This window comes from Branchiostoma lanceolatum, chromosome 9, assembly GCF_035083965.1.
Source record: "Branchiostoma lanceolatum isolate klBraLanc5 chromosome 9, klBraLanc5.hap2, whole genome shotgun sequence".
Classification (NCBI taxonomy): domain Eukaryota; kingdom Metazoa; phylum Chordata; class Leptocardii; order Amphioxiformes; family Branchiostomatidae; genus Branchiostoma; species Branchiostoma lanceolatum.
Window position 1 is genome coordinate 2,960,249 of NC_089730.1, and position 26,070 is coordinate 2,986,318.

General features: G+C 39.6%; 1 protein-coding gene and 1 long non-coding RNA gene across 2 annotated transcripts in view; one reads left to right on the top strand and one right to left on the bottom strand.

The window, feature by feature from the left end:
• LOC136441967 (laminin subunit gamma-1-like) overlaps positions 1-25,742 on the bottom strand; it is a 63,463-nt gene extending 37,721 nt beyond the window's left edge. Inside the window, exons 1-4 of the mRNA XM_066438535.1 lie at positions 25,392-25,742; positions 22,751-22,954; positions 22,038-22,158; positions 21,175-21,351 (exon numbers count right to left, since the gene is read on the bottom strand). Coding sequence (XP_066294632.1) covers positions 21,175-21,351; positions 22,038-22,158; positions 22,751-22,954; positions 25,392-25,622 — 733 coding nt within the window. The 5' untranslated portion in view covers positions 25,623-25,742. The remainder of the gene's footprint in view (positions 1-21,174; positions 21,352-22,037; positions 22,159-22,750; positions 22,955-25,391) is intronic.
• LOC136441429 (uncharacterized) lies at positions 4,475-6,438 on the top strand. The gene is made up of 2 exons (XR_010756882.1): positions 4,475-5,671; positions 6,118-6,438. It is a non-coding gene; the product is annotated as an uncharacterized lncRNA (long non-coding RNA).
• Positions 25,743-26,070: the final 328 nt, after the last annotated feature.

A 26,070-nucleotide genomic window follows, 5' to 3' on the forward strand; every position in this document is an offset into this window, starting at 1 on the left:
TGAGAACTGTACAAAGGATCCCTTCTATGACTATAATTTTAATGTTGATAACCATCCATGACGTGTATATTTCACATTTTAACTGCTAAAATTTCTTGTATGTCCTGATATCAATTTAGCTTATTGGTTGCCACTCTTGGGTACCTCATATTCTTTTTCTCAAGTAAACAATCAAATGAATCCTGCATATATCATATTTTGTAAACATGTAAATGTACAATAGACAAAGGTAAACTACACAGACTGCTTTCTTCATACTTTAGGGAGATTTTGCCCACAACTATTTATGTCATTGCACACGTCCATAATGAAGAGAAATTAAACAAATTTCCGGATTTTAACAAATTTCAGAGAATTTAAATAAATTTCCGGATCCCAGAGGAAGCGAGTGTTTGTTACAGTCTGTTTGATTTATGACAGATAAGTATAAAATATGCAGTTTTTGATATTTTATGAAAGTGAGGAAGCTAGTGAAATAGCCACTGACATTGTATAGCGATACACGTAAAGTGACTCATGAGACGCCGGGTCAGGGAATGTCGTTTGAAGGTTTTTATTTTCTTAATGGACCTGTGAGATGACAAAAAAAGACTTCTGAGTAAAATCCCCTTATGACCCCTAGTGGCATCTGTGTGGCACAGTGGCAGAGCATCCGGCTATGAACCAATAAGACCCAGGTTCAATCCCCAGTGGAGTACCCAGACATGTCCGGACATGCACCCAGACGTTGTGCCCTTGGGAAAGGCACTTAACACGTATTTCCCATATCCTAAGCCCAGCAATAGGGTTTGGGTTGGCGTTAGGAAGGGCATCCAAGGGCAGCTGTAAAAACTCTTGCTACAAAAGAAGACTTGCACTTGATGAAGAGTTCTGGGGCTCCCCCATCAATGTGTAAGCACGTCTAACCCCCAGATGATGGGGAACAAAAGACGTAAAACTGGATAGAGAGAGAGAGAGACCAAACCAGGTTGTGTGGTTCAAATTCGTCTATTGTGAAAGTTAAGAAACCCCGCATGCCTGTCCTTGGCGCTGAACCACCAGACCACAACACAGTTTTCCTGCTTGATACGCATATGAATAATTACATTATCATTGTACACTTAAAAAAGATACACAAAAACAGCCAGGTTGTGTTATCACTCCCTGCATATAAATGATATTCGTTAACGGTACTGCAGTTGATGTAACTCTCTGAAGTAATAAGTTCAAGAAGCAAGACACTAGAAAGGAATAAAGGGACGCATGTGCACTTTCTCACAAGAGATACTCTGTTACATAATTATGATAACAGCTAAAGAAAACAGTATGTCAAGACTGCTCCATGAAACAAATTTTGAATGTGTGTTTAGGTGAATTTAGAAAGATCTACTAATGTGGCAACATCGATGCCCCATTGAACACTTCCGATATACGTATCCACTGGTATTCAAGACCTTCTCGAAAAGGTCTTGATGCAATAACAGTCCATTATCGTAATGTGCCTGAGTCTTACTTGAAAGTAAAGTTTGCAGTGGTTTAATTTCACAGTAAGGGGCAAATGGAATGTTCACAGTGGTTTCAAGTTCGTGATAGTCACAATACTGTACAGTTACAATTTTTTTTGGGCGTTGGGTTTAAGTTCATGCGTTGAGTTTAATTTCTCTATGAAGCGGACACCACAAAAATGGCAAATATTAGGTCACCGTGAAAATTTGAAAAACTGCAGTACCTGGCAGAATTGTGATTGATGTTACATCTTACTATTCTTAGCACACCTCAGTGGTTAGGCAATTATCACTGTCTGGGCTGGATGTAAGATAGCTTATGTCATGCCTGGGCCTGATATAGGTGTTCCGGACCGTGTGATAACTATCCGTATCACATGGGGTTCTAGAGTTGTATCACGCGGGCTCAATAGAATATTTCAAATGTATTTGGAGCGCGCCGGTTGCACCGCAGTCGAAAATTTGAATACCGGATTTCGGAGGTTGGAATCAATGTTGTTACAGTTTTTTGTTCGAGGACACAAAACTTCCTCAACTTTTGGCATATTCGGCATTGAAATGTGTGTTTTCTCGGGTGGGCATAACATATTATACAACACAGTGTATTCCGCATCACCCTCCGTCCCAGCCCTCCCACGGTCGGGCTGGTACCTCGGGTGATACGGAATACCCCGTGTTGTATTCTATATTTATAAAATAACTTAGCTAATGTAAGAAGACTGTCAGAGGCAGCACTCTTACGCCCACACGCTAATCATTTTCTTATCACACCAGCAGAGCCAAAAATATTCTAAAAATGTTTAGCGAACATGGGAATTTTTTTCTACAAAGGCCTGAGCACTGAAGGACATGAAGGACAGTCATCTAAAAATTACATTTCTGGCAATGTACGAGCCTAAGGTTAATTCAAACTTTATTAAAAATAGTGTTCATCTTTAAGATGAACACTAAAAGTAGTCTTGTATGTCTCAGGGAATAGACACTTATATTTCAACTGTGTGAGCCAGACAGAAGATTGATTTAGCTTCAATGTAAGGAGACAGTTACGCCCACACACTTATCTTCTTTCAACTCTCCCTGGTTTTGCTTTTCTTCTGTACCAGAACTGCAAGGTTCAGCAATAAATCATTACTTTTTAATGATAGTTTCTAAAATAGCAGGCAATGAAGAAATATTTAAAAAATGTAGCACTTTTAGGATGTTTAGCAGTTGAATGTTTAATATTTTTTTATCAATTCAGCAGTCAACTTCTGCTGCTAAGTGTAAGGACAAGACACATCAAACTTTCTTAAGTGTCATCTTAAGTTGACAATTATAAAAAAGCCTGAGTCTTTGGCGACACATTATCATACAATACTTATGGATAGATGCAAGACTGTAGCACTGAGTTAAGTCCAACAATTATGATGGCACCACTGGAGAATTGAATTGTATTATTGGAAAACATATCACATTCTGCTTGATATAATTTCTCAGACTGACATTTAAGAAGCTCAAAGCTGCTCCTTCAGAGACTTCTGTCAAACTTCCTTAAGCACATCTTAATTCACATGATAGTACCATCCCTTTTCAGCTTTGGTATTAAGTGCATTTATCTCTTAAGGGCCTTAGACGTATGGAAAGAAAAGTTGTGGTTACGGTATATAACCCGTTACAGTCCTGAAAAAATTAGGGTGACAGTAGGTAGGTAGCCAGGGATTCTTTTTTTTTTTCATCTATCTTTTTTTTTAGATTTCTTCTGAGGTGATCCAACAAATATGTTCAGCATTGCAAAACAGAAAATTTAATGCATCAGGCATGTAACATCATTTTATAATTATACAGAATGTATACGTAATGCATTGACCTCCAGAATCATAGAACAAATAAAGAGGTACAATGTTTACTACACATAATTTAATTTCTTAAACAAACTGTTCAAAGCTCTAACCTGTTAACAGAGTGTAAAGTACAGGAAGTTTGTTTTGAATTCAATCTCTCCGATTGAAAAATATTATTATATGTCTGCAGCGTCACAAACCGTGCCCGTCACGTTCTGTGCTTTTCTCAGGTGCAGAACGTCACACAGCCCGACCGTCACAGACTGTGCCCGGAAGCGCTGTCAATCACTGTGACTGACGGGGCAGTGATGTAACTATTCATGCCCGCGTTTCCATATACGGCAGCATGTTTTGTTTACCGCAGGCACCCCCACCCCACCCCCCGTCATCTTTGGGGTTTTTTTGGGGCGCTGAAATAAGGAGGGAACAGCGTAATTCTCGCTCTGTGAAATAATTGAATAACTTACACTTAGAATCGAAGTGGGACAAAAAGACAGTGTCTATAACAAATGCTAAAAAACAATTTGTATGACTAAATATATCAACCCTGGGAAACCAGATGTAGACTAGGATCAGGCCACTTGCCGGTTACTTTGACGTCCCGACGCAGTCAGCTCGCCCAATCTAAATCAATGCTACAGTAAGTTGCAGCCCCGGGCACTGTCCAGGCACGGTTCCTGACGGTGCCCGAGTGTCACAAACTCTGCTTTTGCCCCAGGCACGGTTTGTGACACTCGGGCACTGTCACGAACCGTGCCTGGACACAGCCGGGAATGGCACAGTTAGGGACAGATTTTGTTGTAGAAATTCGTGCTAATACGTCCGTCTGTTTGTGCCACATCAACTCTAAGTCCAAATCATCCAAGACAAGCGCGAAATGTATTTTAATGAGCGAGAATTACGCTGATTCTTTCTCATCCCAGCGCCCCGGAAAAAAAAACAAAGATGGCGGGCCGCAGGAAAAAACACGTTGTGCAGACTCCTCCCCCTCAAAACACTAAGCTCCGCCCCAAAGCACAGTATGGGAAAAGACCCCCTGTGTGTCACGAACTGTGCTCGATTGGGCACAATTCGTGACGGTGTCCGAGTGTCACAAACCATGCTTTTGTCCCAGGCACGGTTTGTGACATGCGGACACTGTCACAAACCATGCCTGGGCACAGTACTACTACACTACCAAAAATGTTTTTTCTTATTTTTCTTGTTTTCTTGTTTTTTCTTAAGGGAAGAAAGATTTTCTTATATAAAGAAAGTTTGAGAAAAATCAAGAAATACTCAGCAAAATCTATATTTGTTAATTCTTGCATGAAGAGTTTTATTCTTGTTTTTCTTAAGTGAAGAAAGTAGTTCTAGTATAACGCTCACCTACAAGAATCTTCTAGAAATTTAAGTAAAACTTTCTTTTTCAGTCTTCACACAAGATTCATTTCTTGTTTGGTCAAATGGAGTATTTTATAAAATCTACCCATAAGATTTTTTTTCTTGCCATGTGCCCATTTTTTCTTAAATTTGATATCACTAAGAAGAATATTCTTGAATTTTCTTGATGTTTCTATGTAAAAAGTCTGGGAAATGTGATTCTTGTTTCTGTTGGTAATATTTAAGAAGAAACAAGAATTAGATTCTTCATTACCTTGACCGAATACTGTTAAGAAAAACAAGACAATCTAGAAATTCTTAAACAAGTTATAACTTTCATAAAATTCTTCCAAGTCCTTGGTTTCTTTATTCAGAAAGTTTAAGAAAGATGATTCTAGTTTTTCTTGGTGATATATAAGAAGATGAAAGAAAATGTTTCTTAACTTAACTTGACTAATACTAATAAAAACATGGAAGAAAAACAAGAAATTCCAAAACAAGCTATCACTAGCATATGATTCTTGAATGTTCTTGTGATTTTTATCAAGAAAGTCCAGAAAAGATGATTCTTGTTTTACTTGGTGAAGAATTTGCAGATGCATGTAGTTTTTCTTGTGCTAACTTCTGTTTAAAAAGTTACTGAATTTGAATATCAAGATATGAAAAAAAGCCAAATGAAATCAGAATTATGATATTATTTTATTTTCTAAATATCAGACGGTTTAAGAAATTAATTCTCGAAATAAGAATGCTAATGAGGCTATGAATCATGGGAAATTACTCCCATCATCCTTTGCGCCAAAATTTGAATTCAGGCCGTTGGTAACTTTTGTCCTTAGACATATCTGTCTGATGTGCGTTAGATCGTACAATATGTAGGGCAAAGATGTGGCAGGTTTTGTAATGACACTTTTGTGCATCATGTGGGACCCTGTAGACAACATGGATAACATTTTTGAAGTTCCAAAATGCTACCCAAGCCAAGGCGAAGCTGCAAATCTGCCCCAGGTACGTCAGCCACCATGTAAAGTATTACAATTTTCTAACTAATATGCTCAGTCTTATTCTTGTGGTTGAATGATAAAGCCAACCAGTTATTGCAACTTCTGTAACTTGAGTTCACGAATACCTGCAACATATTTTCAAGAAAAGGAAAACACATTGATACATCATGCTGATACACAATTATATCTTAGTACAGTGGGAGGGGGGCGATATAGGTCCTGATTGACAATCATTCACCATAAAGTCAGGCTTTGCAAGGAGATTGTCCCGTGTGTTGTTCTAGGATTAGAAACCAGTTGTACAAAAGATGATGCCCCCATCTCAAGTTTAAATGGTTGGATAAGGTGGATTAGAATGACAATCAGTTATTCCCATGAACAGTATCAGGGGGGAGGGGGGCGATATAGGGATTAACAATCATTCATATAGTCTTTGTGCTTTTCTTCTAGGCTTAGAAATATGCTGGACCAGAGAAGATATCCCCGTATCCAGTTTGGAAAAGTCGTCAGTTATACGAACGACAACACTGCAGCACTGACAGTCAGACTGTTGTAGAACTGCAATTAATCCACATGCAGGCAAAGTATCAGGAAAATGGATGCATGCACGATGACGAGATATGGGCGTATTACAAATTGACGATGTTAGGAAATATTACAAATTGGTAATTGTACCTGCAACATTTATCTAAGAATTATTGTTAACGTACAAAACACCGAAAAACTTGCACTGAACTTCTTGATGATAATAAATATGTTTGGAACATACTATCAATTTAGTGGTATTCTTGATACAATATATAATCTTAAATCAAGTAACTGTTTCTAGGTTTTTAAGGAAATCAGTCTTGGGGAAAGAAATGTACAAGAAACACTTCTACTTACAAGACACTTATTTTAGCTACAAGAAATTCAGTCTTAAAGACAGTAAGTTTATCTGGTACAAGAATTGTAATCTTACATCAAGGAATCATTCTAGGTGTAAGAAATTCAGTCTTGAGGACAGAAAGTAATTCCTGGCACAAGAATCTTAATCTTAGAACAAGGAACTCATTCTAGGTGTAAGAAATTCAGTCTTGAGGACAGAAAGGTATTCCTGGTACAAGAATCTTAATCTTAGAACAAGGAACTTATTCTAGGTGTAAGAAATTCAGTCTTGAGGACAGAAAGGTATTCCTGGTACAAGAATCTTAATCTTAGAACAAGGAACTTATTCTAGGTGTAAGAAATTCAGTCTTGAGGACAGAAAGGTATTCCTGGTACAAGAATCTTAATCTTAGAACAAGAAACTCATTCTAGGTGTGAGAAATTCAGTCTTGAAGAGAAAGGTATTCTTTGTACAAGAATCCCAATCTTAGTACAAGAAACTCATTCTAGGCCCAAGAAAACAAGACCTTTAACCTTTAACAAGAAATTCAATCTATGTGTAAGAAATTTTGTCTTAAACATTCTGACTGCAAGAACAATATTCTAGAAGTATTGGTTGAATAGCTGTAAGAACAAAATTCTTAGTGCAAGAAAAATATGGGTTTCTTGAATTTGCTCAAAACAGGGACTTTTTGAAATTCTTGTACACAGAATAATGTGCTTCATGCAAGATAAATTTTCTTAGTACAAGAAAAAACAAGGAAGAATAAGAAAAATAAGAAAATGCATTTTTGGTAGTGTAAGCACAGAACGTGACGCAACAATGTCCCTTGCCCGTGGCCAACCAAGGTTTGGCTCCACCCCTCTATAGACCTTGCATAGCCTTCATATCTTTTCCCTTTTGTCTTTAGTACAATCAAAAAGGCATTAGAATATTTGAGATGAATGATAAAGGTGATCAATGAGTCAAGCCCATGCATGCAGAAGTTTTTATACAAAGACCAAATTGTCAGGTCATACCATCTTGATTTGATGGCTCTCGCATCTTAAAGTTGAAATACCAAAATCATGAATCAAAAATATACAATGTGGTCTGAGGAAAAGCGTACAATTATACAGACTGTTTCAGGAAGTGAAATCATAATAATTGTAATCAAAAGTTTTTCTCCCAAACCTAAGTCTGTTTTCATATTGTTCTCTTGTTGAATTCTTATAGTCACAGTGACTCTAACAATTAATGTCAGAGAAACATTTAATTTAGGAAATACAACATGTACATTTTTTTACAATTTGTTGGCCTATTTTCTCTTATGGCCACTCTTAAAACAAATTTGATGCCCACCCCTGGAATGTCACATTCTCAGTTTCTGCCCCAAATCAGATACAAGATAACTTTATTGGAAATCACAGTGTTGCCACTGGATTAAAAACCAACTGAATGTAAAATGATGGTGATTCATCAAAAAGAGATTTACAGTGATCTTGCCTGTTGGCATCTACATGTAGTTCACACCCTTATCAGCCATGTTGACAATTGCAATTTTTCTAAAGTTTTCAAAAATTTTAGGCGACAAATTGGCACCTGTTCCCATCAGTTGGTGAATGTCTGAAATTTGCAAACCAGCGTGGCTCAGATACCCGCTTCACTCTGTTTACTGCTTGAAACTATGAGCAGCATTCACTTTGCCTTAGATTCTGTTATCATTTTTCAAGAGATAATTGGATATAGCATCATGATCATATTAGATCCCAGAACCAAGAAATTAAATTGGGCTAGTCTTAAGTTACATGTTCAAATACATATAAGTCTTTAACCCCCCAACCCCACCCCCCCCCCTCCCCCGGGCCCCCCACAGTCATGGGAAGTATATAAACCCAAGTTCTAATCCGTGCTGACTCTAAGAAGATTACAGAACAAAGCCACAGGAACCAAATAATAAAATAAAGCATTGTCTTTTTAAATCCAACAACCAACAAATTGAAATAGAATAGTCTTAAGTTGCATGTTCAGGTAAATCTTTAATCCCCCCTACTGTCATGGGCATTATGTCATGCCTGGGCCTGATACGGGTGTTCCGGACCGTGTGATAACTATCCGGATCACATAGGGTTCGGGAGGGTTATCACACAGGCTTCCATAGAATATTTCGAACGCATTTCGAACGCGTCGGTTGCGCGGCCGTCGGAAATTCGAATACCGGATTCGGAGATTGGAATCAATGTTGCTACAGTTTCTTGTTCGAGGACACAAAACTCCCTCAACTTCTGGCGCATTCCGCATTGAAATGTGTGTTTTCTCGGGTGGGTATGGCCAAGGTATGACATAAATAAAATACAACACGTTGTATTCCGCATCCCCCTCGGTCCCAGCCCTCCCGCGGGTCGGATCGCCCTCCGGCCTACGGCCGTCGGGCGATCCGACCCGCGGTCGGGCTGGTACCTCGGGTGATACGGAATACCCCGTGTTGTATTCTATATGTATATAACCCAAGTTCTACATGTAATCTGTGCTCAGACTCTAAGAAGATTAGGGAACAAAGCCACAGAAACCTGTAAACAAAATTAAGCAATGTCTTTTTAAATCCAAGAACCAAAAACTTGCATTGAATTAGTCTTAAGCTGCATGTTCGAAGTAATTTCTAATCCTCTCACTGACTCATATGCACTTTAATCCAAGTTCTAATCCGTGCTGACTCTAAGAAAATTATGGAACAAAGCTACGGGAACTAAATAATCAAATAAAGCATTGTCTTTTTAACTCCAACGACCAAGAACTTGAATTGAATAGTCTTAAAATTGCATCTTCAATTCATGAATTAATTATAATCCTCCCACTGACTCATATGCACATTAATCCAAGTTCTAATGTGTGCAGACTCTAAGAAGATTACTGAACAAAGCCACACGAGCCAAATAATCAAATAAAACATGTCTCTTTAAATTCAAGAACCAAAAACGTCAATTGGACTAGTCTTACTCTTAAGTTTCAGGTTCAAGTAATCTTTAATCCTCCCACTGACACATTTACACATTAATCCAAGTTCTAATCTGTGCTGACTCTAAGAAGATTACAGAACAAAGCCACGGGATTCAAATATTCTATATATACGAGATGCCAGGCATGCCACACCATGATGGCATAATACCTCCTACAGACAGTAAGTACTGTAGACAGCACTAAAACCCATGATAATGGGTAACCCTAATCCCATTAATAATTCACGAGTAGAGTGCTACACAGCAAGGTGTTTGGAGCGTCAGCGGCCTATTATCTACCTGAGGGAGGCAGGGCACCTTTGTTCGTGTCACGCGAGGTGGTACTAATCTACGGTGCGGCACATTCCTGGAGACAAAAACGGTGATCAGTACGCGGTGTGTGTGTCTCAGACCGCAGGGAAAGCCTGTACCGTTACATCGTAACTGCAGCCTTTTCAAATGATCACTGGAAGTTTGTTAGGCTAGCTTGGATGTTTCCGTGTGTCTGAATCTATAACAAGAGGTGACAGCGGATTTTGAAGAAGAGACAATTGAAAGTAAGGTAAGCTATTACCAACTTGCTTTGTTATGTTGAAAAAAATCTAAATTCAATATTTTTATTTATATGTATAATGATCAAAGATATGCTTGGATGTTACTCTTTGTTTTCTATAAGAAGGGGTGAGAACTAATCTTTAAGAAGACACCATTGGAAGTAAAGTAAGGACTATAAAAGACAAGACTAGTCATAATCAGCTTGCTTTGTTCTGTTAGAAATATGAAAATTCATTGTTTTTTTAAAGTATGATGATCAAAGCTAGCTTTAAGTTAAATGTTTCCCTGTGTCTGAATCTATAAGAACAGATCACAGCTGATTTTGAAGAAGACTTACAATTAGAAGTAAGGTAAGGAATAAAAGACAAGTCAGACCAGTCATAATCAGCTTTCTTTGTTCTGTTGAAAATATGAAAATTCATTGTTTTTTAATGCGTGATGATTGAAGCTAGCTTACTAGATGTTTCCCTGTGTCTGAATCTATAAAAAGTGGTGACAGTAACGAAGAGTCACAATTGGAAGTAAGTTAAGGTGTAAAGGACTAGTCATAATAATCAGCTTGCTTTGCTATGTTGAAAATATGAAAATTCATTGTTTTTTATGTATGATGAATAAAGCTAGCTTAGATGTTCCCCTGTGTCTGAATCTATAAAAAGACCTGACAGCGAAATTTTAAGAAGACACAATTGGAAGTAAAGTAACTAACTAACGGTATAAAATTTAAGACATTTAGTTTGCTTTGTTTGGTTGTTTTTTTATGATGTTGTGGCAACTGTGCAATAAGAGATTAGGGTAATTGAGTTAAACATGGGATGTTATGGTTGGATCCAGGTGACTGTATTGGAATGTAAATCATGTTGATATGGAATTCCAGAGAAGCCACAGACTGTTGTCTTTCAGCACATTTAGGTATGGAATGGATGTAGTTCAACTGCAATGATCAGAGTATTGTGAATTCAAAGGAATTTAATGGAATATTGCATTTAATGATGTGACCTTTCAGAAAAAAATGCACTGAGTCTCTGATGTAGCAATTTGGCACCCAGTTCCTAGGTTACAGAATGGAGTTAGGTAGTAGGGAGAGGGTTAAAAGCCATTGAAGACTTAATTATGGATATTTTTTCATTAGATTAAAATTGAATGTTGTCATCTGAGAAAGAATCTAGACAGAAAGGACAACATCATATGAGACAATGCACAAAATGTAGTGTGTTTTCCGGAAATAATGTATTCCAGATTCTGAAGTTATGCTAAAATTTGAGATTTTATAACACAACTAAGATTTTTTTTGTAACTGTTGCAAAGTTAACTCAATTCTATAATGACACCATGTACATCAATAAAAACAGTCATTTACAGACTGAGAAACTAAATAACCTGGCACAGAATTGCTTTTAGCTCTATTTCATTTTCCTATGACCCTTGAGTCCCTGAAATTGTATTACGAGGAAGGTTACTTCATAACCTCGTCGGTACCACCGAAAAAATTACAAAAACAAAATTTACGTAACACAATGAAAATGATCACAAAACTCTATTTCTGAATAATCTGAAATACAGTTAAGATGGAATTGAACGAAACACGCCATACTACTTGCAAAATTAATATGGCACTGTGACATTAACTGCTTTGCCTCACGGCCCTGTGTGACATTATAAAGACATTGTTCTATTCCTCTGTGGCACCTAATCCATTTTCATGTTCCCTTCCAAGAAATCTTGCCACAACTGTAACCTTGGTTCTTAAGTAAAGTAAAGGCATTACAAAATCGATTACTTTTTCTTGGAAGTAGCAAAAAACGTCCTTGGAAATAGTTAACGTCCTATTAAAAATAACGACTGTATTCCATCTTGTTCAGATAGCATTACTGTTAGCTTAATGAATGTGGTAACAAAATAAAGGCAACGAAAATTCTCTGTTTTGTTTTCCATCAGTTTCTTTTTACTTTGGCCAAAAATGTAACACAAAGACAAAACAAATAGAATTCCTAATTACCATTACCGGTAGCAACATAATTCCACCGACTTGAAGGTAATATAATTCCACCACCCTGAAAATTAAGATACCAAAAGATATGTCCAAACAGATCTCCTTCCCAATGTCCTTATAAAGTGCATGACATGTACATCTTAACTGTGCACACTTGGGGGTGCTGCACTTGAGATCTATCAAACACACTGTTTTTTAAAGTGGCGGATTTATGTAACCCGACATATTAAATCTGTTTGGACATATCTTTAATTTAAATGTTTAAAGGCACCCAGAGCACTTTATGAGGCTTGAAAACTGTAAATATTGTAGTTGCTGTAATTTTATGAGGCTTGAAAACTGTAAATATTGTAGTTGCTGTAGTCTTCATGAAATTTACATTTAATGCCACTGTTTACCACATTTGCGTGCTCATTTCAGATCAAAAGTGCTCAAAAGCGGCACAAAAATAAGCTACATGGCGATCTTTTAGTTTCACGCGCCTAGTGTGAATAGACCGATCCCATATTCCCGCCCACCTCCATCAAAACGTAGAAATGCAAAATTAAACATAAAAATGCAAATATTTGACGGACATGCAGTCACGCTCTCATTGGTCAAACCGATGGACAGTCAGGATCAGTCTTTTAGGGCTTAGATTTTCTATCAGTTCTCACCACACAACGACATTGTATCTTTGCTCCTTAAATGTCGATATGTAATGGTATAATAGTGTTATTGAAACTTACTATGTGTAGGAATTACTAGAAATTTATGTTTTTCTAATTCGAGTTTAAAGCCTCATAAAATGCTCTGGGTGGCTTTAACTTAAAGGAGGCTTCCTACCAATTCTAATTTTTTCACGACTGTAACCGGAAACACAACATTTTTTTTTTCCTTGGTCCATGCAATGCATCTATTTAACATCTGAGTGTACCTGCTCAAAAAACCTAATTTTTAGTGAACACAGGTGGGGAAATATGCTTGTTAGACAGCATGTATTTATGCCATGCTACTGCACAATTGTTAAACTGTACATGACTGTGCTCTCAGCCATAGCCACATCACAGAACAACACACTTTGGGTTTGTCGCAAATTGGCAACATTTAAATTCAAAGTGCTGTCCAATAAGTGCTTAATAGAAAGAGCACCTGGTCTAGTCTCTTCTCTACTATTTGTTTGTAAGATTTCCTTCATTTAGCTTTTTTTGGCAAAAGGAAAGTAAATTTTGGTAAATGTATTTTCCATCTGACTGTTTTGAAAAGGCCCTATTCCCACCTTGCCATGAAGATTCCCAGGTCTATACTCCTGAGATTCTTGGAAAACTACCTAATAAATCTTCCTGACTACCTCCTTACCTCAAGCAAAAAGGAGGTATCGTTTTTTGGTGTTTCTGTGTGTCTGCCTGTTTGTTTGTGTTTATAGATATTTGTGGTTATCATCACCTAAGAAGCTAATGACAGCAACTTTTTTAATGTTCCCACTCAATTTATTAAACAAGTATTCAAAATGTGTGGGATAAAGTATTATCATAATACACACACAAAAATAAAGGACATATACACCAATCACTTGGTTCGTTCTGGAATTTATCATTTACATATTAACTGTGATAAACTGGAATTCGAAGATAAATATGAAAACAATGTCTGGTGTAAAGTCTGTACTTAAACAGTCGGGAAGCAGAGGCTAGGGCAAGGGACAGGACTGCTTGGAGGATCCTCCTGGAAAGCAAGGGGCCAGTTTCTGGCCTGAGCACGTAGGCAGGCAGGCAAAGTTTGTACTTTGGTGCACATAGTCAGTAATGGTTGCAAGTTTTCTTCTGAACCCTCAGAGTGTTTCTAATCTGACCTCTTTCGAAGTTTTTATCTGAAAATGCCTTTAAAAAAACACGGAAATGAATAAACAGAACCAAAAGAAATGACTTGGAAATAGATAAATGTACCACCTTTCAAAACAAATTATTCCGTCTTAAGACAGGTAATTAGGTTACTTAAGTGTATCATCAATCTCCTGCCCTTAATAAAGGCTTCCGGTCCGCAAGGATGACAAGAAGGTTAAGTAGGACAACATGTCTTAAATAATTAATCATCTCCATTAACCGAAGTAACCAAAAAGAATGGTGGCGTTGCGGTGGTGTAGAACCCAGAAATCTTGGGTTAGAATCTTGACATGCCGTTAATTTTGTGACCATGGAAAGGCAATTTACACAAATTTCCTCATTTCTTAGGGTTAAAATGAACGCTTAGCTTCGGGTTAGGGAGGTCGGGTTAGGGACACCCCTTGGATAGGACCTTAAATGACCATGGAGGTCCCCTGTTTGAGGAGAGCCACACCTCGAGCACGTAAATGAACCCACCACACTTATCAAATAGAATAGTAGTCCTTCCTGAGTATGAGCGGATCAAATAAATCTGTCAAAATATGCAGCTTGTACTCCTCAGTACAAATCTGGTGAAATGATGCTGTTTATCATGTATGCAAAACAAACAAACATTTGACAATTATGGGGTCGTATGGCTTAATGGCAGGGTGTTCGGCCCAGAACCAAGAGGTCCCGAGTTTGAATCCCCCTGATGCCACCGATGTTGTGCCCTTAGGAAATCACTTTTCACGACTTTCCTACTTTCCTCCCTTTGCCCAGGTGTATAAAAAATGGGTATGTTGTTATCTGTACGTGGCACTGTTAAATATAAGTTATAAAAACTTGAGTGCAGTGCCACATCGTCCTTGTCTGTCAAAAACCGAAGTAAAAAAAAAAAAAAAACATTTAAAAAAAAGTTCAGATCACCAAGAAACTCCCCTTATACATCTAAATGAATATTTTAGACATTGCAACAAAAATTTCTTAACCTTCTCCCTGCTGCCTAACTCTGTAACCAATATATGACTTAAGTACCAAAAGGCTACATCAGCAGGGAGAAGGTTAAAATACTGGACTTTTTCTGTATAGTGACAACATGATAAATAGCTTGGCCTTTCAGATCAAGTCTATTAACTAAGACCTCCTTCATCTGTCATTGAGAAAATGTCACCTGTAAATATTTGATGAGGTTGTGAATGCACCCTGGGGACGTCATTGAAATGCCCTTCCATGCACACAGGTAGGTAAGTGACAATTATGTCCAGTTCAGTGAAGTTCACGGTTGAGTGAAGAATAAAACATCCACCATCTGCTCCCCACTTTCCAGCAAGGTCATTGTCCTTAGGCCACACCAATTTAATTTCTTGGTTAACGGGTAAAATTAATTTTTAGCACGAGGACACCTTTAAAACAGAAGGCTGGGGTGAAAACTTGCATCTAACCCTGTTCACTCCCTGAAACTGTGTGCACCAAAGTACGAACTTTCCACTGAGATTCCATTTTCATGTTTATTTTTCAATCTAGCATTTCTTTTAAAATTCCGTAAACCAAGAAATTGAATTAGTGTGGCCTTAGGACACACAAATTTGACTTGTTGGTTTTAAGCTTTATAGAGAGATGTTTGATTTCTGTCCAGTAAAACAACAAGTAAAGGTAGTCCCATAGCCTTTTTGAGGCCATAGGGGCAGTGGGTTGTTATACACTGTATCTTGGGCACGGTATTGGAAGGCAGAACCCTTTCTTCCCCTTCCCCAACTGAAGTCAGGTACTCATTTTTACACCTGGTTGGAGTGAGAAAAGTCGTGCAAAGTACCTTTCCCGAGGGCACAACATTAATGGCAGGTCAGTGGATTTGAACCCAGGACCTCTGGCCAAACATCATAACCGTTGCACTAACATATCTGTCCTATTAAGTAACACAAAATTTTGTCCTTGATTCACAGTTAAAATCTTAGGAAGGGTACATCAAAACACAAGGCTTGGGGAAAACTTGAACTTGACTATATCTTTGACTTTCTTTGTGTAGACTTTCCCCCCATGACTCTGTCCTTCAAGTTTGGCATCATTTTTAGAAAGCTAAAAAACCAACCAATCAAATTGGTATAGCGCAAGTGCAGCATACATAATACCATTACTGAATGAACAGTAGAAACTCATTCATGATGCCAAGCTAAAGCATAAATTCATGTAGTTTCTCTATGCTGACTTGTGTTATAACAACAGAGCAGTTAATGTTATTTTAGTTGGATTTTTAGTCTATCAACTTAATATGGCCAGATGGTAGTAGTGCACAGTAACTGAAATGTACATTTTTTTTCCTTTTAGACAGGATTGGTAGACTGGACTTGCAAGCAAACTATGAGGGTCGGTCGTCTTCTAAAGCAGAGAATGGTCAATGACAACTAGAGTATCTAATGCAGTTCAGTGCAAGAGGACTTCCCAACAACTGACATCTCAACAAGTCTCCTGCTACAACATGGATGTAACCGAAAACCAAAGAAAAATTGCAACCCAGAAGCACTTGCCAACTTATATCCTTCTTTTACCTTTCCTCTTCCTACCCACCACAAGAGGAGATTTAACAGTGTCTCCAGGGGAGACTGTTACCATGACGACGGGTTCTAAACTGTTGCTGACGTGCAGTTCGAACGGTACGACCCAACCGACTTGGTATCTCCACGGTGCTGAAATCCTTGTTGCCCAGAATAGACAGAACAGAAGGATTTATACCGAGGTTTCAGAGGCGTCAACTCAAACTGCAATTCTGAAAATAGACGGAATAGAGATATGGGACACAGCAAGATATGTGTGCGAGGATGGAGACAAGCAGAAAATCGTCCAGTTATACGTGGTTGCTGAAATTTTAATGCAGGAGACAAAACTTTCCCAAAGCCTGCGTAAGGGATCGGAAGGGAAAATCGATTGTGTGGTTACAACCCAGCATCCTGTTAAGCCGACCTTTGTTTGGTACAAAGATGGAGAACGACTCGATGTGTCGTCACCGCGCTACAACCACACGTCACCGGAAGTGCTGCACGTGGCAAACGCTGGGAGTAACGACACGGGGACCTATCGCTGTGAGGCGTTTATTCCGTCAACTGGCGTGTACAACTACGTCGATATCGAAGTGGATGTAGTAACTCCCGCCTGGACATACAGATGGTGGTTCATTCTCGTGACTGCGGCGGCAGGTGTGTTTATCGCTGTTGTCACCCTCGACCTTTGCTGGTTTATAAGCAAACAGAAGAGGGCTTGGCAAATCAGGAAGGACCGTATGTTTGCGGCGACGTGCCATCTGAAGGACAGCATCGGTACCGAATCCGAGGAACAACTCATACTAAAGAGTTCCCAAACTGGGCTGTTTAGCTACGGTTCATCAAGTTACGGTGAACAGAAGTTTGGGATTGAGGCACCCTGGGATATTGGACCTGACACGGATAGCCAGGAGCTGAAAACCGTTGGCACTACGGACAGAGAATCTTCCACCGATGTTCATGGTGCTACAGACAGAGACTCTTCCTTGGATGTCCACACTGTACTGGTATCCAGACCACCACAAAGCGAAGCTAGCCTCACAGACACAGATGTCAAGGTTGATGTCAGCAGTGCAATAATTAGTTCCGTAAACAGCAGCAACGGTATAAGGAACAGTGTCCCACACTTGCATCTGGACAGCCCTAGAAGCAGCGGATCCACCGACGATGGAAAGACAACGTCGGAGAGTAGCAGAGCATACGTCCCCGCCACTTACGTCACTGCAGCGACCGTCAAATCTCCCAGAAGCCCTGCAGTGTACAAACACTCCCGGACTGGTCGAAGAACTTCTGGGAATACAAAGATGGGCTTGTACCCTGGTAAGAAGTCGATCGACTCTACAGACGAGCTTGAGATCAGCGAAACCGAAAAGGCAAAGATCAAGAAAGACAATTACATCATGTCTTCTGTCATGGGGAGTGAGGCTTGGAGAAGAAAAGCTCTTCCTTCAGAGAAAAGGAGAAGGTCCTCAGAAAAGGAGGAAGAAGGCAGCTGGCCGCATCTCAAGAGTCTTTCCAACTTGCCGGAGACTTCCTTAAAGAGAGCGCAGCTGGTGAGACAGGATGAAGTGACGGAGGTTCCACCGATTCTTCTGGAGATTACGCAGAACGTTCCAATGGAGGATGTCGCAGACGGTAGTCCTGAAATGACACTGCCGATGTCTCCAAGAGCAACACAACTAAAGACGTTCCTTGAAAGTCTTGACCAAGGCGGGAATCTACCTAGTACCCATCAACTCCAAGAAGTGGGAAGAAACAGAGAAACTCTTGAAGACAGTCCAAGAAAAATAAGATACAGTCCTCTTCCAAGTGTTTTCACCCTCAGTGGAGGCAATCTCCCATTGCCTTCACCGAAAATGACGGTCCCTCAGCTACACGAGATAACGAAAATTACGCCAACGCGACAGAGAAGCAACATCTTTTTGTTGAGTCCGGAGAAGACGCCAGTGCGGTCTAAGACAAGCTTACCGAAACTGCGGGAACTCAGTCGTAGGAGCTCAAAGGCTCGGCCGAAAAGTCAGGAAGAACCATTACTACCTGGCACGCAGCAACCGAGAGTCGAGTATGTGCGTCGCACTGTAAGCCATCAGGAGCCGAACCAACAAGGGACACAGATGGAGACATTGCTCGATCTGACTTATCCACACTTTCTTGCAGCGCCCCCTAGTGGAATGGACTGGAAGTTCAAGTTTGACGAGACATACCTTTAAAAGGACTGAAATCTTCTCAGATTTTTACACGATTCAACGATTTTTACCTATATAATAAGAAAAACAAGCTTAGGTTTGAGATGAATACCAAGTCAGGTTGGCTGGTAACCATTGCGTACTGGATTAGATAAAGCAAAGGTATCTAAAAACTGTAAATTTACCTCAAATATAGATGCTGTAACATAGAACTTTGTTGTAAAATTCCACATCTTTCAGAAATCATCATTTTGAAAGGTGATTATATATCATGTAGTAATGAAATTAAGGTAAACCGTCTTCATGTATTTTATAACTGGACCAAAGATTTAAGCCCCTGGTGAAAAGGCTACAACAAAATTGCACAAATTCATGTTGAATTTTTGTAAAAGAATCTGAGGCTCTCCACTTCGATCTGCTTTTACAGTACATTCTGTTTGATTTTTAATTTTCTACAAACGTTTACGTCATTGGGGCATTTAAAAGTGACAATAATTCAGGTAGCTACATTTGTAAGTAGAATAATGGGCGTTTTCCCCTTTGAAGTCCTGCTGAAAGATACAGGTTGCTTGCTGAAGCCCCTTCTCACTGGACCCGCGATGCCCTGGCGACCTCGCTGCATCCTAGATTGAATTTGAGTTACCCTTGACTTTACAATGGGAATACCATGCAAAACGTACAAGTAAGACAACAAATCACACAAAGCATAAAAAAGATTTGTTTTTAATAGATGAGATCGTTTAGCGCGGTGTTAAATCGCTCGGTAGCAACAAGGTCGTCGTGGGTCCAGTGAGAGGGGGGCTTTAAGGTTTGCATTTTTGCTCATCTGTACAAAGTCTTGCCATAGATATTACTGCATAACTGTATACAGTACCACCTCTCTCTGATGTAAGAGCTGTGATCCATTTACAAGTGCAAGCTGAAATAGATGATATTATACGCTTTGTATCTATTGCTGCTAAATATCTTTGAATAAAACTTTAATGGGTGAGAATAAGATTCATCGTGTTCACAGCAATAATCACATCAGCCGAACCTTCATGTACAGTAATCTATATCTTATTTGTATTGTTGGCAAAGCCCAATCCAATTATTCAGTGAAAGAGTCCAAAAGTAAGCGGCCAGAAAGGTATCGAGTGACCTTGTGTATTCTGTACTAAGGCCACACCAATTAAATTTCTTGGTTAACAGATTCTAGCACAGGGATATCATTAAAACAGAAGGCTGGGGTAAAACCTTTCACCTGACCCTGTTCACTCCCCGAAATTGTGTGCACCAAAGTACAAACTTTCCTCTGAGATTCTGTTTTCATGTTGACTTTTCAATCTAGCATTTTTTTTTAAATTCTGTTATACAAGAAATTAAATTGGTGTGGCCTAATGCGCATGTAATGTGGCAGATTGTTAATATACAACCATTGATTCTACATTGAGAAATTATGACATAACAAAATATATATCATTAAACTTTCATACAATTAGAGAAGGGGTGTGCTTTACATTATTACACAGTGGATTGTGGATACATATTGTATAGATTTACTATTAATTTCAGTGATGGAATTAAAAGCACTTTTTAGTGTCTGATATGTATTTAATGTCCTTTTGTCCGTGATTATCAGTTGTGAAAGGCACAAATTTGATGACTGACAGGCGACAAAATATTATATGAGGTTCTGTGAAAAAGTTACAGGCTGGGAGAGGCAAATTCTGAGAATCATAAAGGCTTACAAGGCTTGAATGTCAACAAGTAATACATCAAATAAAGTACAACTGTTACAAAGGCATATACTTACATTTTAAAGAATATTCTGTATACTAGACTAAGACTTAGTGTACAATTATAGTACCTTTACTCTATAGCCTAAAAAAATATCTATGTGTACTGGTGCACCCACAGTCAAAAATTAGGTGCACAGCTCCAACTTTGGGTGCAGACAGGTGCACATGCACCCAGTATTTCGAGCCCTGACTTGGTAAGACAAATACAAGAACTTGATACTTTTTTTGGCATTGGTCCTATTTGTGTTATGATTCTTTATATTACCAGTAACCCCCAAATCTCCATATTATTGTTAGCTACATGTAACAAACCTAAATTCCTCTTATAGTGCATCCAGTTTTTATTGAGAGATGTCTTTAGCTGTAAGCATCCTCACTAGATAGCTTTAAAGAATGCTTACAGCTATAGAATGATAAATGTTAGGTGTGACAGGTTGTTCGGTGTGATAAAGCCAGCTGCTGCCGTGCTGCATGCCTGCGAAGTTGGTGTGTTACCCCAAAGCGCGACTATACTGGCTTTATAGATACAGATATACCGATATTCTTGGATACACCTGTTGAACTACTGTAGGAGCAATTTCCCTACTAGATAGCTTTAAAACATTACTCTTGTTAGATTTGAAATGGTTAGGTGTGACACTGAGCGTAATATCAAGAGCTGCTGCCGCGCTGGGTGCCTGCAAAGCCGAATGGTGGATATACCGGCTATATACATAATATATGCAGAAACAGAATACAGAAGTAGGTGTGGACTAGAGGTCTGTCAGTTCCTACCTCTGCATATTCCTCCCATGGTGTTCCGTTCCGGTGTGTCCTCTATGCTGAGGTAGTGGTTAGGCTTGCACTGGTCACACTTGTCCCCCTGCGTGTTGTCGGTGCAGTTGTCACAGACCCCGTAGCCCTTCTCTGCATCATAGTAACAGCTGCTGGCATGGCCATTGCAGCCACAGTCTAAATGGGAAAGGAAAGTTAAGTGACCCGGGCGTCTTGAAAAGACGCATAGGGGTGGCGCCCATCTCCATTTCTATAGCCCTTGGGCCACACACATTTGTGCAAGTCACTACAGCAGGGGGCTAGTCCACTGGTAGTGATGTGTGTTTAACTTCCATACTCTTTCCCAAATGCTGAGTGCTAAGCAGAGAAAGCAGTATGTACCATTTTTAAAGTCTTTGGTATGACCCGGCCGGGGTTCGAACTCACGACCTACCGTGTGCAAGGCGAGCACTCTACCAACTAGGCCATTTCACCGGTTGAAAGGAAGACATGGAAAAATATAAGGATTAAGGCTTTTAATTACTTCAACTATCAATTAAGCCATAAATTAAAGCAACCAGAACACCAATAAATAAAACTTGTTTTTATGTTGGAATGTTTGCAAAGTTTAAAAAAGAAACAATTGACATCACCAACTTCCACCAAAAGAACAGTTACTGGACTTATAACCCTATACAATGTCATGATAATGCGTAAAAACAAATTCTCGGATTTCCATCACATCAGAAACATTTATACATCTGATATATGGACAACTAACAAACCTATGAATGCCAGCAAATTACAACTAACCAACAGAGAGAGTTGTAATGCTAACTAAATTTGAATATTAACATTTTCTTGTGTCTTTTTGAGAATATTACCTTGACAGATGTTGGCTTGATCAGGAGTGCCCATCCTCCAGGGCCTGTTGTTGTACAGCGGCAAGCACTCCTCACAGTTCACTCCCTGGGTGTTGTGGGCACACTGGCACACGTTCTCATTCTGTAGCAAAATAAAAAAAAGTTACTGGATTGCAAATTCAAACATGGTGATATCACACACTTCAGGCACTGTGAACTCTTGAACAGACTGATGATTGAAACTGCAATATTGACAAACGTTTTCAAGTTATCAAGCCACATATTTTGTAAGAAAACAAGGCAATGAAAAATTCCATCCTCTTTAAATCTATTATGCTCTGTGATACACAGGAACACACATACACAATCATGCATGCATGCATGCTGACACACACTGACATGCATGTAAACACACTGACACATGCACACACGCAGCAACACACACACACATGCATACATGCTCTCGACCATGCACACACACACACAAACACACTGACACGCACACACACATGCACAAACACACTCACACACACAGGCACACACACATGCACAAACACGCACACACACACACACACACACACACAGATGCACAAACACACACAGGTGCACACACACACACACACAAACACACACAGGTGCACTCACACACACACACACACACACGCACACATACAAACACACACACACAACCGAGAAACTTCCTTGGAGTGAAGGTACAGTAAGTTATACTATACCTCTCCTGTGCACTCTGCTGCATGCCCAAAGCAGGAACATTGACCCTTGACCTCCCAGTCAGACACAGCAAAGAAGTCCAGCCCCTCGGCCGTGTCGCCAGGTGACACCATCAGCACACGTACGTCCGTCAGCATGTAGTGTCTGTACAGGGTCTCGTCAGAGTAGAACTCATCCAGGTACTGCAGCGAAGGGTTGTACAGCACCTGGGCATGGTGGGAGATGGGGGATAGGGAATTAGGTTTTTGTAACATTATGCTCAACAGAGTACAGTAACTAGACACAGTATTCAAGAAAAAAAATGGTTCATAATTAATAATGGTTTTTATTAGTCAGAAATTACCTGCAATGGCAGCCTTTCTAGCGCTGAATTGATGCAGGGTATTACAGGTTTCACACAATACACAACATATTAGTATCTTATCCACACTTGCATTTTGTGGAACTGTCGCAAGGGTCTGGGCGGCTGGCATTCGGCGCCACCAGGTGACCTCAATACGACTTTCCCCAACCGAAGTCAGGTACCCATTTACACCTGGGTGGAGTGAGGAAAGTCGTGTAAAGTGCCTTTCCCAAGGGCACAAGATCGGTGACATGACAGGATTCGAACTCGGGACCTCTTGGTTCTGAGTCGAACGCTCTGCCGTTGCGCCACACGACCCCATACATCATGACTAGATAAGAAGGCCACACCAATTTCATTTGTTGGTTCTCAGATTATTTTTTCAGAAAAAATATATGGTGACTGGGAAAAAAATATATCAAAATGCCAGATAATCAACACTCCTCCTAGTACGCAGCCACTGTAAAGTTAAGATGCACTAAGTCTTCTTCATTGAGAAATTTATTGAACAGTTTTTATCTTCATGAAAAATCTGACAGTCGAACCGCAGAGCTCTATGCGCATCCGTTCTGCGCAGCCTTCTCTAAGACGGCGTTCGCCGGGTCACGGCCGGACCTGGGTTGGACCCTGTTGCATGGGTGTAAACAACTACCTGTGGTGCAAGAAAAAGACCTCAGACCTACATAATGTTTATACTTTTTCATATCTGTAGGACTTGCCCAGTGCAGCTATGTAGATATTTCGTGTATTGCAAAATGACAGCGGCCGCGGTGGCTTTGGAAACATTAGCAATTTTTGGTCAATTTATCTGTGCTCATCTTCCTTACAGTTCACCTAGATCCAACTAGCTAATCACATAGTGCGATAGTCCATTTCTTCACCTTTAAATAGATACCAAAATACCTTGGTTTATTTGAGGAGCAACGGGTTTGCCCCAAAAAAAACTGCGACCACATGCAAATCATGGTGGTGAAATTCGAGCCTGGGCGTATCTACCGATACACACTATCCTGCGTTTTGGTTACATTTTGATACATTTCGCAAGGTGTCATAAAACTTATGTTTTGGTTTTAGAAGCTGCATGAGCACGGCTACCACATGCAATAGAAGAAGCTACATGATAATAGTCAAATACGCACAGACAGAGAGTTTTAGTACAAGGTTACCGTAGCGACTTAGTAAAAATTTTCAAATTTGAAGTCAATAGTTTCGAACTCCAGGGTTCGACCGATGGAACCAAGACGGTACGTTCGATTTTTTGAGCCGCGGGGTCAGGCGAGTTCAGGTGTGTGGAGAAGTTTAGAAAAGACTAACGTCTAATTCTTGCAGTTGCAAATACATTTTCTGAAAAAGATTGACATTATTCAGAAGCCAGAAAAAGTGGGATTCTTGTGCACGTATACCAATATTAGTACATAATGTGTACGTTTTGCAAATCAAAGTGAAAGGACACTGTGTTCAATTTCTCATTCAGAAAAAGGACGCCATAAAACTGACATGTTGTTCGCTTTTTTGGGGGCAAACCCGTTGCTCCTAAAATTAACCAAGGAACTTTGGTATCAATTTAAAGCTGAAGATACGGACTATCACGCTGTGGAAATAGCTAATTGGATCTAGGTGAGCTGTAAAAAAGACGAGCACAAATAAAGTGACCAAAAATTGCTCATGTTTAGAACGCCACAGCGCTCGCTGATATTTTGTAATGCGCAAAATATCTGAATTGCTGTACTGGTCAAATCCCGTAGATTTGAAATAGTATATACATTATATAGGTCTGAGGTATTTTTGCTGCACGACAGGCTCTCGTTTACACCCATGCAACGGGGTCAAATCCAGACGCGGCAAATACGCTATCTTAGAGAATAACGCGTTCTAGAGTGACCTGCGGTTCGACTGCTGATATGTTGTTAGATGTTGTAATTTGACGGTCAAAGGTCAATTTTGGCATGCTCTTTTTTTCAATGTGGAACATTAATTGATTAAATTAGCATGACTCTACCTAAAAAGTAATTAAAGTCTGACTGTACATGTGCATTTGTTCCTTTGGTAATGACTTATGTCAGCCATGATCGTCACTGTGGCAGCTGACCTGTTTCTCATGATAGCGCAGAGGAATTCCAACAAATCAATAATAAACTTTAGGTGTGTACAGATTAGAGACAAGATCAATACTAATAGTGACATTGCAACTGTGGAAAATAAAAAGTATTGATTCTGAGCAACATAAGTTATCAAAGCCACTACTAAATTTTTGATAGAAATGCATGTACTGGACCAACTAACGATTCAATCACACTTACCAGTTCCTGTTCTTGTACACCTGCATCTAGGGTTGGATCCAACACTTCGCAAAATGGAACAGTTCGATCCTGATCATCACCTTTCGTCGGTACACCAGGAAAACTCCGTGAGCAATCTTTCGCAAAATACTGCAAGGGATACCACGCATCTTCTGCAGTCGACACGTTTCTCGCGTTTCGGGCCTCCACTACCATTCCCTCTGGCTTCTTACTTTTAAACGACATTTGCATACTCTGGAAGAAAAACTGGTCTTGAAGACTGAGAGTCAAGGTTACGTTGGTTTTACCATTTTCTGATTGCCACCACGTATCGAGATTTGGTTTAACATCAGAATAGTTCTGGCCTAAGATCTCGACTATTTCGGTAAAACTATCTTGGACATATAGAACAGGGTGGGCTAAGTCAGGGTCTGAAGAATTACATATCTGTGCTGTCCTCTGTATGAAATTAGTTGTGTTATACTGCGACGGAGGGTCTCCGCAAGTAGAACTGGCGTTCAGAGATCTGCTGGAGAATTGTTCTGCTGTGTCCAAGTCTGGAAGGAGGTCCACAAATGGAGGATAGCATCCTCCGTTGCCCACACACTGGGCATAGGAACTTCTACAGTTCAGAATACATACAACAAAGATTATTGTTCTGAGATTATTGTTTAGTGTCCATAATTGTCTGTGTCTTGAA